The sequence below is a fragment of the Clinocottus analis genome, unplaced genomic scaffold (assembly GCF_023055335.1).
Source record: "Clinocottus analis isolate CAN_PGR_092001 unplaced genomic scaffold, fCliAna1.0.p SCAF_4, whole genome shotgun sequence".
Classification (NCBI taxonomy): Eukaryota; Metazoa; Chordata; class Actinopteri; order Perciformes; family Cottidae; genus Clinocottus; species Clinocottus analis.
In genome coordinates, this window is record NW_027176153.1 from 22614897 (window position 1) to 22631610 (window position 16714).

General features: G+C 43.3%; 1 protein-coding gene across 1 annotated transcript in view; it reads right to left on the minus strand.

Moving 5' to 3' along the window:
- Positions 1-16034, minus strand: part of plekhg5b (pleckstrin homology domain containing, family G (with RhoGef domain) member 5b) — a 62302-nt gene extending 46268 nt beyond the window's left edge. The window contains exons 1-2 of the mRNA XM_068597083.1: positions 15642-16034; positions 19-95 (exon numbers count right to left, since the gene is read on the minus strand). Of these exons, the coding sequence (XP_068453184.1) occupies positions 19-95; positions 15642-15723 (159 nt within the window). The 5' untranslated portion in view covers positions 15724-16034. The remainder of the gene's footprint in view (positions 1-18; positions 96-15641) is intronic.
- Between the last annotated feature and the right edge of the window lie 680 nt (positions 16035-16714).

A 16714-nucleotide genomic window follows, 5' to 3' on the forward strand; every position in this document is an offset into this window, starting at 1 on the left:
AAAGGTTTGTGGTCTTACCTTAGAGGCCCTCCGGCGCTCAGGACACTCGGGGTGCTGGCACACCACCCAGTCTTCCTCCTGGACCGGCTTGTCATCTGAAACAGAACACACAAGTCAATTAAAAAAAACATCTCTATATCACGTAAAACACCGAAAACCAGCCACCTACACGTCCAGTTACACACCTGTCCTTGTAAAGCTGTAAAAAACATAATGTAGACACAAAGACTGAAGTCAATGCCTGTGTTTGTATAAAGACGGGAGTAAGAGAGCGACTATGAGACACAAGAAACACTCTAATGCAGTAAATGGGACCAAAAAAGCCATGAGTGAAGAAAAAAAAAGAAAAAGAGAAGTCTGGTTAAAGAGATTTCTTGAAGGAAAGGTAAACAAAGGGAAACAAAAGATGGCGGGGTGTGTTGTTGGGACGAGATCAGAGAGAAACGAATAACAACCAGTGAGACAGGAAGAAAACGAAGCCGACGAGAGGAAGCCCCCGGTTCTGTTTTTTTGTACGAAAGTGAACTCATCGCGGGGAAGCTCGCTGTACTCCACCATAACAAATCACCGGTGTCAAATAAACCTCCAAATTCTACTTGACTCGTTGGCCGACGCCGCATTAAAAAGGTATGATAAAAGGCAGTGTTTACTTCCACATCTTCCACATGTACACACACGATAAAGATATCATAACACAGCCCAGATTGTTATCTGTCTGCCTAATGAGAAAAACAGGGAATACATGTGTAGGGAGGTGAAAAAGTAGGAGCAGAGAAGGGGGAGCAGAAAGAGCTGGGAACAGACGGTAGATATGCTTAAAAAAAGTCAGCAGGTCCTGGACATGACGGGCCTTTTGAGCTAAAAAAAAAAACCTTTTCCAGCAAGCTCAGATAACTTGTTCATTGTAATGTCACCGCTCCCTATTTGGCCGCGCCACAAAATGATATATTATTACTAAATCATTAGTAATAGAGATGGGCCGCTGCGAAGGGAGTGATGTCACTTGGTGGCGGGGACTTTAAGGCCAATAATTTGTCGACATGAAAAGAAATGTCGAAACAGCTGAGAGCCCTCTCTCCGGGCCTGAGCGTAGGGAAAAGAGTCACCTTGAGTCATCCACTTGGCTACAGCTATACACTCATAGGTCAAGGGTGCTTGTGTGGGGGGGTAAAGAGGGGAAAAACACTGTAATTGGTGCATACCGCAGAGCCCATGGGTTCACCTACTGGAATGGGAAGGGGGTCAAACCTGCATGCAGGGAATTTGCTCGATGGGAATAAAAAACCAAGAGTCTTCAGCCACTCGAGCAGCTGTACTCGCTGCTGGCGCTAGGACTAAAAGTCAGGTAGGATTCATCCTCTGTGGACCCATGAATCAACTATCATCAATTATAAGTATGTGTTAACCCAAAGTGAAACATTTGACCTGCAAGTAAAGTCAGGAGATTTCACCCTCTGTGGACCATGAATGTCGGGCTATGCATAGTTAGCATATGTCGCACCATTTTGCATGTTTCCTTGTAATTCAATAAATAAATATGAATACAACCACATGGTTCTATATACAGAAAAGTAGAGGAATTAGACTTAGCACACGCTCCTTTTTATCATTGTGAAAACGTAATTGTGCATCACTAAATCTTGATGTATGAATCCACCAGGATACGATTCCATTGAAAGACGATAGATTATCATATTGAATAATTCCCCCAGTTTACATGAATGTCTGTCCCACATTTGCTTTCAACCAAATTTCTTGTACAAACTTCCACCAACTTCCGGGAAAAGAGAAGAGAAAGCGTCTCTCCCGCGTCTCTTCTGTGCTGGAAGCAGGACGTGACGTAGCGACTGTGGCTAGCGGGCCTCAAGCTAACGGCCCCTTCAGGGTTTTACAAGCCTCCGGTTTTTATGGCGTGTTTCCCAAAGAGGCAGAACTGTCTTTACCACCGAGAGACTTCACAGACGGCTCACATCCATCAGGTAGACAGAAGCAAACGTAATGCTAATGTCGCTATGCATCTGCGGTGCGAGTAAATAAGCAGCCGGTTGCTGACGAGTTAGCGACGTAAACTTAGCTGACGTTTATGTTGTATCTGCAGCTCGTTTCCTCCGACTCAAAGTGGCCACAAAATAAATCAGATTTAATATTCAGCTCAATGTTGTGGTGATTAATAGGCTTGGAAATGGATTGAAAAGAACCATCTGTCAGGACTCAAACCCGACTAAGGCTGCCACTCTCTATTCAAAAAGGCTAACTATTGTGAAATGTGAAAAGAAAATAAATGTTGTGAAATGAAAAAAAGTCCATTGTCTTCCAGTGAGAAGTCCATTGTCACCCAGATGTGTGGAAGCATCTTGGATTTGACACAAATTGTGGAACTGTCAAATTCATCTCTCTCAAAGTGGCAAGACCGCGATTACAAATCCGATGAGTCATCGTTTTTAGCTCGTCAAGCTAAAGATGGAGCGGAGGCAACACACATGAACATGGATAACGTTACGCGTTACTTACTCAGACATTCAAACTTAAAAAGCTAACTGAGCCGTAACGCCAAATCCACTCAATACGCCTCAGTCCTAAACTCAAGCCTCTCCTTAGCCCCTCAAAACTCTTAGCCCTCTTTGGTACTTGACCGTCACGCATTTAAAAAAAAAATCCTTTCATCTGCGGAAGCTCCGTCTTCTTTCCTACTTGCTCATATCTTGCTGACTCTCCTGCTTTTTCCCCCCCATCTCTCTCTCTCTCTCTCTGATGAACTGGAATTTCTGAACTCAGCACTGCTGATTAAGCCGAAAGCAAACACAAGCATGCACGCACACACGCGCACACAGACGCACACAAACAACTATACACGGACACACGTGACAGCAGACAATGAGCTTGCACACTAAAGAGACAGTGGAGCATCCCATCATCGCCGCTCTCTGCTGGCTCGCTCGCCGCCGATAGACACTGCCTGGGGGCAAAGACCCATTAGGCAGCCATAAATAAGCTAGAGCGGCTACGCCAAGTTCAAAATCATTTACACTCAAACACACAAGATGTACCAAGTACTCCAACTCGTCAATCACCACTTCCTCAGTTTGGAACCAGCAAGTATGAATGTGGTTTTTAAAAAGTGGAAAAAACGGTTGCATTTTCTTCGAATGAAGTTCCCTTTTTTAAGGTGAACATGTTTTTGTGTGCTAGCTACAAGGGAATTGATTTACTTTTACATCATCTTGCCCATTTATAGGCATCAAATACCTTTTCAAGACCTTTTGCAGGCATCTGATTCATATGAATTTGCAGGAAACAATAAAAAAAAGTCAGTCGGTCAGTCGACCCCCCTTATTGTGTCTAATTAGCCAACTAGCGGCAAAAGATAAAACCAGCCAGACAGTTGTGATGTCAGCTGACAAAATTGACTGCTGTCGACAAGAAACAAGAGGCTCCATGTAGTCTGAAGCCCAGGAAGCATCGTTTCAAATATTACGTTGGATTCTTGGGTTGTAAATCTGTTGCAGTATCATTGGAAACTGCACACATCCGTTATAAGGATACTAAAAAAACTAAAAAAAAAAAAAAATCACATGAGCAGTGGTTTCCACCTGCACATTCTGATGTCAAACACTTTTTTTTTTAGCCCCTTCACCCATAATGCAATGCTACATGCAACTCCCTGGCAGGAGATCATTATGAAAAGACTCCTCGGAGACAAACACAGATGGCAGGCAGGCAGGATGGCATACGGACCGAGAGAACTGGCAAATCTACAGCCATACCAACACATGCCGAGGTGGTAGACAGACATATACGATACATAAATATGGAATGAGACAAGAAGGCGAATAGGTTTTGCAGGGACGAAAGTAGACAGACACACACGTGTAATTTAGGGGAGTTTTATAGTGTTGTGTCTAGTTCTAATACAGATTTACAGCCATTTCGGTGGAATTGTATTGAAAATAAAAACATTCATTAATAATGTGGACGTAGATGAGGATCACTTTCGTATTTGTACACTAATTCTGACGGTTAGCATAAATACTGGAAACCGGGGGATCTGCCTCGAGCGCTCTAATTAACACATCATGGGCACAGTGTTTAATTGGCACACAAACCAAAGTGTACAAATACATTTAAGTGTCTGTGCCAGAATATTTCTTGGACCCGGAGCCAAGACTTCTGGCCGAGACGCACTCTTAACGCCAAGCGTTTAAATTTAAAAAAGCACTTAATGTGGCTCCATGTTGTAAAGATAAGAGATTGGCATCAATCTCCTCTTCTCCACCTTGGAAAGACAGCATAAGTCAAAAGTCTTGTCCCTTATCCTTTTTGTACAAACCGTTCTGTGTTCACTAAATTATAAATATTTCTCCAGTGGAGCAAATTTACTTCAGTATATTACACATCATTTGGGAGGGTTTTAGCTTTCACATGAGCCATTTCTAAAAACCAATGGATTAATTAAAAGTTGGGTTATAAGCTGTTTCTACAAAATGGGTAAGTGACAAGACTTTTGTCAGGGATTATAGACTGTAAGTAGGGAGAAAGGACTGAACAGGTAACAGTCTGTTCAGTCTATTGTGACAGATTAAAAAACACAAAAGCTTGTGTTTATTTATTCCTAGCTTTTTTTGGGAAAAAAAAGTTCCTGAATGTGTTACACAAACATATTTATTAGGGCTGGGAATCACCAAAGGTCCCACGATACAATATTATCACGATACTTAAGTCCACGATACGATATTATCACGATACATTGAGTATCGCAATGTAATGCGATTTATTACATGTTTTTCAACTGCAAATTATCCCCAAAGGGAAACTTTGTCAACAAAAAACTTGATTTTATTATTCTAGGACCAAAACGTTTAGAATTGATTGAATAAAGGATCGGTACTTGGCTTCCGTGTATCGATACAATATCGTCACGCAAAATATCGCGATACTGTGCTGTATCGATTTTTTAAATATTTATATCACTCAAATCACACTCCGTGAATAACGGCACCTTAAAAAAGGCTCGCCAAGCCCAACCCTTCCTCCTGAAACCCTGCAGCGTTCCTCTACAGGTGAATGCGTCTGGACCCCCGCAAGCGGACGACTAAGCACAAGCAGGTTGCAGCTGTTTCTGATGCTCAGCGGGCGGGGCCGGGGGGGCACGCCGCGGCCCTCCTGCTTCATGTTGTTTTACCCCCATAGTGGTTAAATCAAACACATGTGCATCACACACACACTCTCCCGCCCCCTCCCCTTCATCGTTCTCCCTCCTCCTCCTCCACCACATCTGAGCAAAACCAAAAAGGTCCCCGTGTATAAAACTGAAAAACCACAGAACAACATGTGTAAACTGTTCCAGAGGGATGGAGGAACGATCAACAATCATTTCAATTTATAAGATGGAGGAAAACAAATAATATCTAATTGACTCTGCCCACTCATTTTGGAATTATTTAATGAAAGTACAGCTTTTCTCAGGTCTTTCCATGCCCATCTGCTTTCTATAGGCCTGTTACATTAAAGGTGGAACTCAATACCCTGTCACCATATTTAAGAAGGGTCACGAGGGGATTACTGCATATCTTGAATTTTTAAGGGCATTATTGCCGAAGAGTACAGTAATTGGTCAAACTGATTATTATATAATAGTCTGGCCTTTTGGTTCTCAGACTATTCTTTTTATGGGCTTTACTGGAGCTACAGTTCTGCAGTTACTGGAACCCCATAGCTAAGACCAGGGGGAATGTTTCTCTGTTATTCTGGACCGGCCAAATTGGTTCCCATTAAAACAACCTAATTTTGTTATTTTGGGCTTTTTATTAGCTGTCACACAAAAACAAAAGTCAACATCGATTCTCCAGCTTTAAAAATCAACATCTTGCACAAGAACAAAGCCCCATGCACTATGCAGATGTGTAGTCCTTAGTTGTTGGTGAGTCCTTATGGTAGTCACAAATTATACTGCTAAAGCATTTTTTAAATTGTCAGCGTTAAGAGAGTATGCATAATGATCAGGTGTGGTGATATTTGCTGACTTAAGTCTCGAATGACAAATTAACATCTTCTGCTTATCCAAATAAAGAAAATTAAAATATGTGTTGCCCGTGAATGATGGTTATGATTACTTACATTTGCAAACGCTGGTGACAAAATATATATATATATACACAAAGATATTCTGTAAACATACGTAACAAAGTAAAACTAGAAAATCCATGATTTCAGCTTGCAAAATGAGGAAAGTAAGATTTTAAAAAGGGATAAAAACAGATCAGTTGCTCTTGTGCTCTTCTAGCTGCAAGATGGAAGAGCGCAGAGGAGCACAGAGTACATGTACAACCTTGTTGTTCATGCCTTTTAAGGAAACAACTACACGTTTGATATATTTACCTGCAGCGCTGCAGTTTCATGGTGTTATAAGACAAAGTAAGCAGCAGTGACTTTCTAAATAAGGCAAGAAAAGTGAGTTTTGTAATCGATTCCAAAACCTGATACTGTTTTGAAGCATCGAAAAGCATCCTGAAGCTGAGAATCTCTTGGGCTGAGTGCTCCAACAGAGTCGGGAAATGTTTTGAGAAGAAGCTTGAGGCCTAATTACAGAGATGGTGAAAAAAGGTAAGGATCAAAGCCTCTCTGTTCCTCCTGTGGCATTCCTCTTTTTTCAGGTCGATGCCAAACAAGTCTGCCTCAGCAGGCACCGTCCCTAAGCTGACCAGAAAGTAGCCGGATTTCCAGGAGGCTGGCTGGCAGCGAGAGAAGAGGATGAAGAACATTCCTCCGGCCTCCATGTTATCACTTCCCCTTCACTAATGGCAGAAATCGGGCAGCACGGCGGAAAGCAAGTGCCCCTGTGCCACGTCAAAAAGAAAGAAAAAAAAAGTACTGAGAGGAGACAGGGAAGCGTTTCAGCTCAGCTATGCACTTCTTCGGTGGTAAATATTTCATCTGTGGAGCTGGTCTCATCCGTTCTTTCCCTCTCATGTGAGGCTGTCTTCATGCCAGGTCACTGAGTGCTTTCCACGGAAGAACAGAGCAATGGAAAAAAGAAGAAAAAAAAAAACATTTCCATGAGAGTGCTTAAATCCTTCGCTCAAAAGTGCAAGTGAACCAGATCGTCTTGTTTGCAGAAAAGGTTACATACGACCATGTGAAGTGATGTCTGATCCGTGTGACCGCGTCATAGCGGAGCAGCCGGGTCAGAACAACACACGAGGGTTTTATGAAGGTAGATTTGTGTCTTTTTTCCCGAGCAAATTTCTTGCCTGTAAGTAAATTCTCTAAATCTTTGCTTTCAATTACAAAAATCTCAACAAAAAAACAAAAGTTCTCAAAAAAAAAACACAAAAAAAAAAATATATGCTCTCAAAACTAAATGTTTCTTTAAAAAAAAAAAAAAGATTTTTTTGAGAGCATTTTTTTTTTTTTATGAGAGCATACTTTTTTTATAAGAGCATTTTTTTTAGAGCAAGTTTTAGTTTTGAGATTTATTTTTTTTTAGAGCAAATTTTTTTTTAAGAGCAAATATTTTTTTTGAGAGCATACTTTTTTATATGAGTGTTTTTTTTTTTTAGAGGAATTTTTTTTTTAGAGCAAATTTTAGTTTTGAGAGCATAGTTTTTTTTTGACACCGTTTTTTTTTGAGAGCTTTTTTTGCTCGGATAAAAAAAAAGACAAATCTACCTACATAGAGTTTCCTCCCGTTATGCGGAATAATAAAATGATAATAATGTCCAAGGTCAAACTGAACCAGGATCACAGCGTGTTGCGCTCGCCCAACCATGAAAGCGGTCACGTTTGCAGCTCTGTGTGACTGTGGCGTGTTGTTGCCTTTTAATTAAACGCCAACACCATCAGCATGCCGACGGGTTCACACTGAAAATGCTGACGTTATGAAAACACAAGGTCAGGATTTCTGAATGCAAACGTCACAGCAATCCATTAAATATCGATGGCATGTATTTTCCTAAAAGCCAAACATCTTAACCACATGATGCTGAAGGTGGATCATCCTCTCAGGAGCATGAATGTCTGTTCAAAATGGCAATCCACACCAAATTGCGGAGATATAGATAACACCTCTTTCCCCAGCACTCCGGTAACCATGTGAGAAAGCAAACACAAAACACACACTCGGTCAGGTGACCCTCACAGGACCCCCCCCCCCACACCCTCTCGCCCCCTCCAGCTTACCACAGAGATCATGGATGACGTCCAGGGACGAGGACCAGGAGTAGCGCTCGATGCCCACTTGAGTGAGCGAGAGCGGCAGGGCCTCCAGCTCGTACGCGCCGCGCTTCTTCCAGTAATGGAACATAACGAGTTCTTCAACCAGCTATTTGGTCATTAAGATACACTTCGAAATGTTAAAATCGTTACCCGAAAAGCTTAGCTCACCCCACCGCGTCCCCAGCAGGAGTCATAACGACCTGAACTTCTACCGACGATCAAAAAAAATCAAAAAATCAAAAAAAAAAAATCAACCTTCTCGTCAAATAAAACCTGCCAGACGCGTTCAACTTTTAAACTCTGCCAATTGCCAATATGTTCGTGTTCATCCCCACCTGCACGGTGACCTCATCCAGCTACAAGCCACAAAACACTTTGCTTTGAACCTTCTGTCCAAGTCGGATTCAAGGCTGCTCCAAGTAAGCCCATCTCCAGGGGCCCATATGACTCATTCGAAAACCTGGAGTGAGCTTTTAGAAGCTGCCATCCAGGTTTTTAACAGTCTTTTTTTAAAGTAGGTAACAGTTGGCTCTCTACATTAACGTCAAATGCCTTTTTTTTCCTGTTGATACTGGAGATTTTCTAATCGGTCCACTAATCGTCCACTGAAAGCCACCCAAGTGCTGCCGAGCCGGACTTACAGACGGCCGACAGCTAAAAGGTGTCGCAAACTCATCTCCCCCCAGCGAGTAAAACGTCCTCTGCTGCCGAGCCTTCCCCGAGCCTCGACTTCATCCATGGCAGAGTCTTTTCAAACTGTGCAAAAGACTCGGGAGTGTGAGGCACGCCGCTCATGTTAAGAGCCCTGTGTGGGATCTCCTGGCGATCGGGAGGCCTTTCTGCCCACTCGCCATCGGACAAGTGTTGTATTCATGCAGAGGTGAGTTGCATGCTGGGACGAGGGGCAATCTGGTCCAATGGCTTTTGGGACCGGGTGACACAAAGATCTCATTTAAACCTCCTCCTACATCCAGAGAGGATTTTCTTCATGTTGTGCGCAGACTGTGAAAGGCTGACATTTTTCTGCATTAATTACTGCCCGCGCCCTTTATGTCTCCTGAAAGATTTATTCCTTTTTTTTATGAATGCACCAGCACTGTGATGACGGAGCTCAGTTATTTCTGGGGAGGTATAATACACACACACACACATACACACACCAAAATGACTAAAAGGAGTCCCATTGTAAAATTATTATCTTAGACGAGGCGCTTTCACTCCTAATATCTTTGAAAAAAGGGTTAAAATAGCAGCTAAACAGTTCAAATGGAGGCACGACATCTCCAATGATGCTTAAAAAAGCAGATGCACTGCTATTACACATCTAAAAATGGGAGAAGAAATACTGTGAGAATGTGCTGCACCGGCCGGGGAAGGGAGGGACGTTGTCACACACACACACACACACACACACACACACACAACGACCCACACGTCCAATTTTGGGATAAGAAATTAGAGGGTAGGATGGGAGCCGGTTTGCTGCTCGGCTCTCTGGGCTTTGCAGACATATGGTAATAATCTGAAGCAGCTTTGAGCACACGGCTTCCCTTTTTTTAATGAAGAGAGCGGCCTCGCAGCATGAGAACTGCGCCGCGAATACGAAGGGCCGGTTTACAGCGACGGCAGAAAACAAAGAGAGAAGCGAAAGAGGGGACTTGAGACGACCTCGCTTTCATCATCGCAGGGTGCACTTTGTGACATGGTTTAGGTCCAGAGCAGAGTCTGAAAATGACAACCAGGAAGAAAGCGCTTGTACCGTTTTCACCACCAATATATAGAGTTCTGAATCCAGTTTGAATATTTCCTCTCTTCTTAAACGAGGCACCTTAATAATAAGGTGATTGTGATTATAATCTAGGTAAAGAATGGTCAAAATCAAAAACACAGCAGAGGTTGAGATTTTCTGTCTCCCCGGTCAAAACCACTGGATCCTACATGTCCCACAATGCAACTCAATCTGTTAAATATAACCTCCCCTCCTTAAATAAACACCCTTGTGTTTTGAAACTGGCACGGCCCCGTCTGTAATGCGCTCCTCCTGAGATGACATCATCTGGGTAATCTATTCAAAAGCCTTTGAACGCTCCTCCAGAACCAAAGCAGTTCTCATCACGAAAAAAAGACTAAACTGAACACCACATGTCAACGTTGGTGGAGAAAACCCTTTAAATGACGATGTGGTACAAATCATTTGTAATCACACCCAGCAAGGGACGTTTTAGTCGCACTAAAACTAAAGAAAAATGGAAGATTAAGCATCAAGCTCAGCACAACTTAGATCAGATAGTGTTCACTTTTTCCAAATATGGCGTCCAGCAGCTGAGGGCAAACATCCTCTCTCTCGATAGCAGAACGGTAAAATCCTGTAACCTCTTTTCTACTGACGTTAGACACACAACCAAAGATACAGATCCACTGTTGCTGTGTCTTCTAACTACACCGATGGGTGGGAGGACATACGTTACGGAAAAAGCTCCAGGACATTAAAAAAGGGGGGAGAAACACATATTCATCCACTCTCATTTCTATCTGTGACATGTGAAGCAACAAGCAGGAGGCGGTTGGCTTAGATCAGCACAAAGACAGGAAGTGAGGGAAATGTCTCACATGGCTAGACAGCAGTATCACACTTGTCATCTAACTCTCGGCCAGAATTGAATGAACATATTTCCCCCAAGAACATCATAAATGCAGCATAGGTTTGCCAGTAAACACACTGAAAATATTACAAATGTTGCCTTCACTGAGGGTCATTATAACAAAAGCAGAAGGTTTGCCTCAAATGCCTCTAATTTGCTTTGTTTTTTTTAGCTTCAGACAGAAATAGCGAGCGGAGGGCCGAGACTGAATGAACTGGCTCCTCAGTAGAATCACACACTCACTAAAGTATTAATGGTGTGTTGAGAATTGAGTGTGTGAGCCGGTGCAGTACGACCAGACTGTAAATGAGCCTGTTAGAGAGTGTGTGTGCTGTGAGAGGGAGTGGGGGGGGGGGGGAGTGTTGACAGAGCGAGTGCAGTTGAAGGCTTGTGTGTGTGTGTGTGTGTGTGTGTGTGTGTGTGTGTGTGTGTGTGTGTGTGAGTGTGCCCATATGGAGGAGGTTCGGGGTTTATATTTAGTAAGTCGGCCCATCAAACGGGGCAGAGTTTAACCCTTCACCGGCAACTTTAAGACGCCTCCGCGTGAAAGAGAAAACGCCAAAGATTCATTTCAGTTCCACCGAAGAGAAAAAAAAACAAACATCTTCCAGCTAGACTTTTAACCGAGATGGAGACGCAGACAAAGAGTAATAAGTACAGCCTGTGCCTGATGATTTATTCATCTCCATAACTGGCATCTCGCAGGACTAAAGACCAAAACTCATTAGTGTGGCCGCAGCAGGAGAGTCTGCAGCGACGCGAGGCGGCTTTGATCTCACCGGTAATGTCAGCGGGCCGACGTGCTCACGACACGCTGATGTTCAGCAGGACCACGTGAAGCTGAGAGGAGTCACCTGCATCCATTTGGAGCATCGTGTTCATTCAAATACATTTAGGACGAGAGCGAAAAAGCCACAACTTTTGAGTTTTGCACTGTTGGTTGAACAAAATCAACAGGTTACCCTGGGCTGATCTGCTTTTAGACTAATCCTAATTCTAATAAAAATGGCCACAAGTTAACTAGGTGTAACGTTAAACACCATTTTATATTCTTTAATAGGTTTATTGTTTCATCTTTATGTCTGTTTGCATGCAACCATTAACACTGAACACAACGTTGAGCCGAGAAAAGGATGCTTTTCATTAGTTTTGCAGGTAATTGGTAATAAATTAAAGTATTGGTAAAGTTAAACATGTTGACCGGATGATAAAAAGGTAGATAAAGAAAAAGAGATTCCTAAAATTATTACAGTTTATCTGTAAACTTTGCGACACAGGAATATGTGTACAAAATGTCATGGAAATTCTCTCCAAGTTGTCGAGATAATTCAGTTTTAGAAAGCAACTTAATGGCTCGCTGCGACCAGCGAGACATCGCGCAGGTAAATCAAAGATGGTATTTGGTAAAAAACTAAAAACGAAACAGGTGGAACAGATGATATACAATAATTTATTATTGCTTCAACCCTCAGAGATGTGCAGCGAGGAGGAGGAGGCGTACGCAGGAACCGTCCATGCCAAGTTAATTACTACGAGGCGTCGTGTAATTTAACCATCCGTCCTCAAACCCAGCGGGGACAAACAACCACTCTTCAACTTGTGTTGATATGAATAATCCCATAATTTGAACAATCTGGTTTAAATTGCAGTCGGGGGGCTGCTGTTGAGAAGCCAATAACAGAGTCAACAGGAATCAAAAACACTTATTCCCTTTAAAAAAGTACAGTTATTGTCACGTGGAGGAGCTGCGGGCATAAACAGCCATTTAGCTCCAGGGTGGAGGTTACGAGCGTGGAAGGACACACTCTGAGGTAAACATTTGCCGCAATGTTTCTTAAATTAAAGAAGGTGTGTGACCTTCGCGTGGCCCCTCTAATTTTCTGCCGCGCAGCATGAAGCCGGAGCTGCTCACCGTCGGTCTGTTTAGATTATGAAGGGTGGGTAATTAGTTTGACTTCAGTCCCAAAATGTAAAGAAAAACGCAGACTAGTGACCAAATAAACACGCGTTGACACGGTCAAAGGGATTCTGTAAGCAAATTAAATAGTTTGTTGGCCGTCTGACGCGAAAGATCAGAGAAGGACGAGGACAGAGGATAAGAAATACCCCTCAGAGCAACACAAGCAGACATTTTAAACCAAAAAAACAATGTCACACACTAATAACCAAAAAAGCAATGTCACACACTAATGAGAATAACAGCTAATCAAAGTGCAGCAAATGAGTCGAATAAGAGGGGATGATTTAAAGGGCAGAAGGGAGTCCTTTGTGTGTCTGTGTGTGTGTTGGTGGGAGAAGATACGTGCACAAGTGGAGGGAGGACTGGCCTCCAGCTGTGAGCATGTCCGTGACAATGACGTCATCTGGGACTGAAAACTGCTCAACAGACGTTGCAGTGAGGTGTAGAAGCCACAACACTCGTTATATCTGCGTGTTGTGATATTCACGTCTTCTCGGTTGACGCATTAAAACGGAATAGTTCGACAATTCGGGGGTCGCAGCCTTGACCGTTACAGACAAGACGCAAAGACTGCACTCGCATCGTCTGCAGAAGAAATGCATTCGCTCGAGTTCATAAATATTGTGTCCATTTTCTCAAACGTCTCTGCGTCTGACCAACACTTAAAAAACGTGTGAAGATACATTACAAAGTTTTACATGACATAAGGGATTTTTTTGTGTGTGTCACATGACCTTTCGAACTCCCTGCTGTGGTGAACTCCACATACAGGAAGTGCAGCACAGAAAAGAAGAGACGCAAGGAAGGAAATTATTTGTCAGATGCAAGAGGATCAGAGAATCATCGCGTCGGTCCTCGACTTGGTTTCTCATTAGAGATAACAAATCCAACCAGAGGAAAAACAAGCCGGCCTGCAGAAGCAGACAAGTGTTTATTGCGGTGCAACCTGCAGCCTGGAAGCAGTTTTTAAGACGACGAGTACAAAATGACCACTAGAGACATGAAAAAGTCATGACAGACATATCCTGCCGTGCGTCTGACATCATAGTCAGTTCAGTAACGGTTGTTCTGCATCGATATTACAATGAGCTGCAACATTTCACGCCAAGCTGGGATAATGATCCCGAGAAGAGAAGAGAAGAGAAAAGGAAAAGAGAAGATGAACAAAAAGCTGTGACCCCCGGAGCGTCCACCGGGGGAAAAGGGCAGAAATGCAAAGCGAGGAAAATAGAAAGGAAATCACTGCCGGGTGGAAAAAAAAAGAAAAAGAAAAGTGGAACAATGGACGGTAGAATAGAGACGGTCTGAAAAGTGAAGTTTGAACCGCACGAGTCACGAGCCAGGCGAAAATCACCAACACACACACACACACACACACACACACACAGGTAAGCAGAGAGACTAAACAATACAACGGCTTTTTCTTCTTCAGATTAAAACCTGTGTAATTTCCGGTTAAGAAAACTGTCGCACCAAAAGTTCTATTTAGGAGCTTTCGATCATGTCGCATGAGCTTCATCGGCAGACTGGGGTTCGTCCATTGTAAATGTTCACATGTCCATTTTTCCAATAACTTTCTGGGCAAACGCCATCAGCTGATGAAGGTCATGTGATCTGATTAAACAGCTCCAGAAGAATGGACCTGGTGGTGGTGGGTTTAATAACTCGACTGTGACATTAACCTGAAACGATAAATGACACAAAAGGAAATAAACAAACACAAAAAAGTGTTTAGCTCCAACAAAACCACATTTATAAACTCATTGATTTAGGCCAGAGCTTCATGTACAGCCGTTCTACACAAGTCTTCTTTTTTTTAATACGATGGCCGACATTTTAACATCCTTACAATTCATTGAAAGAGTACGAAGTGAGGCTTCTCGTCTGTGTTTTTGTTTTTCGGTGGTGGACAGAGACCAGACGAGACATCTGGTCCCAGATTAGACGAGTGTGTTTAAGACAGGCTTATGACTCCGGTGGCCTGGAACATTGAAGGGTTCCAGACTCAACCAATTACGGCGGCTAACTCCACGCTGACTTCTTACTGTATGAACCCATGCACTGCCAGCAACACACACTACACATGTCAAGCTCACCAGAGCTTAAAAGAACGCAGTGAATGTAGAGCTGAAAGACACTCGTGGACTCACAGAATATCATAAACCTGCAACAATTCGCATTATTAGATCTTTCCAACTTCTCAAAAGTATTTTTGTCTATTACGCAAACTCATTTTCTTTAGTTTTTTGGGACAAAACAAGCCCACATGACGGTTTGAGGAAAGAATATTGTTAGACGCAGGCCTCTAGGAAAGCCTTAATATTGCAAATGTCACTTTAATGTGAAGTATGAGCTGCTGCATGGGGTAAAGAGAGAGAGGAAAACACAGATGGCAGGCCTGGAGTGGAGGAACACAATAAATAGAGTTGGGTAGAAATGTATTTTAGAGCTAATATCTATCATCTGAGTGTATGCTGAGCTGCAGCAAGACCATTCATCATGAGGGGGAACTTCAGATCACAGTGTACTTGTCCTCCTCTGATTAAAATGCTCCTGCCTCCAGCTGGGATAATTGCTCAGGCCACTTGCCAAATCCTCCAGGATCTTGGAAGACTGGTGGAGGCATTAAACAAAGATCTGGTGCCTGGGGATCAAAGTAAATCCCCCCTTTTTTTTCAATCTGACTTCTGTAAGAGCAACTTAATGCAAAGAGTGCACGACACAATGCGTTTCTAACAAAGCATTCAGGTAACTGATGGAGCTTTTAAACCCCAACAACTTGACGTTAACGTAAAAAAAGGTGAGCACTATGCATGCGTTTTACTCACTGAGTCGTAATTTGAGACCGAGCCAGCTCCTTGGTGGTGACTTGTGCAGAACTGAATGCATGGTCCACTTGTTTGGCACCATCTATGCATGCAGTCCTTAGGACAAAACACACACACACACACACGCACGCACACAAACAGCAGCAACAGCGTCCCCGCAGGTCCCGTCCGTCGGCGTGTTAATTAGTCTTCTCTATGGCATCCTCGTTTCCCCTCGAAACACGCCTCGTCGGTTCCAGGTCTGTGGTCGCTGGCGAGAAACAAAGCTGCAACTCACATTGCTGGTGGAGAGGAGGTGGTGGTGGAGGTGTTTGGGGGGGGGAATGCGCGCAAAAGAGTGGCACAAAAAAGCCTCCACGAAGAGTCAACACGGGGCTAACAACCAACCGGTGAGGCGCAGCTACAAGTCTGGAGTCCGCGCTAAGCTGCACATAACCTGTTGTTAGCCGCGCGAGAGCACATGCGAGAGAGGAGGAGGAGGAGGAGGAGGAAGGGGGGGAGGAAGAAATCTCCTCGACGTCTGTTGGTGAAGCTCGGTCGGTACAGGAATGAGGTTACGAGAAGTAGAAGAAGAAGTAGGAGAAAAAGCCGCGTGAGTCTTTTAAAGAAGCAAATCTGTGGATGGAGGTTTCTTCTATTAACTTTACACAACGGGCCGTCGGAGTTCAACACATGTTGTGGACCGCTTCGTCTCTCTCTCTCTCTCTCTCTCTCTCTCTCTCTCTCTCTCTCCCCCTCTCTTTCTCTCTCTCTCTCTCTCTTTCTGTCTCCATTCATTCAGGCAACCCGAGTCCACAAAAGACTTGACGCCGTTTCCCTCTCGAGTGGCGCGGTGTGGCCGCTAGAGGCGCCAGAGAGACGCCACTAACCAGGGTCCATTCATTTTTTGAGTGATTTTATCCACACAAAAAAATCCAGATGTCTCTCAACTAAGTTGGATCTGAAAATAGCCAAGAGCATATCAAAATGTACATATATTTACTCAAGAACCATTTGGAGGTACGTAAAGGCTACTTGATTATTCAGGTAAATAATACAACGTATAATGCACAAATACATAATTATGTGTCATT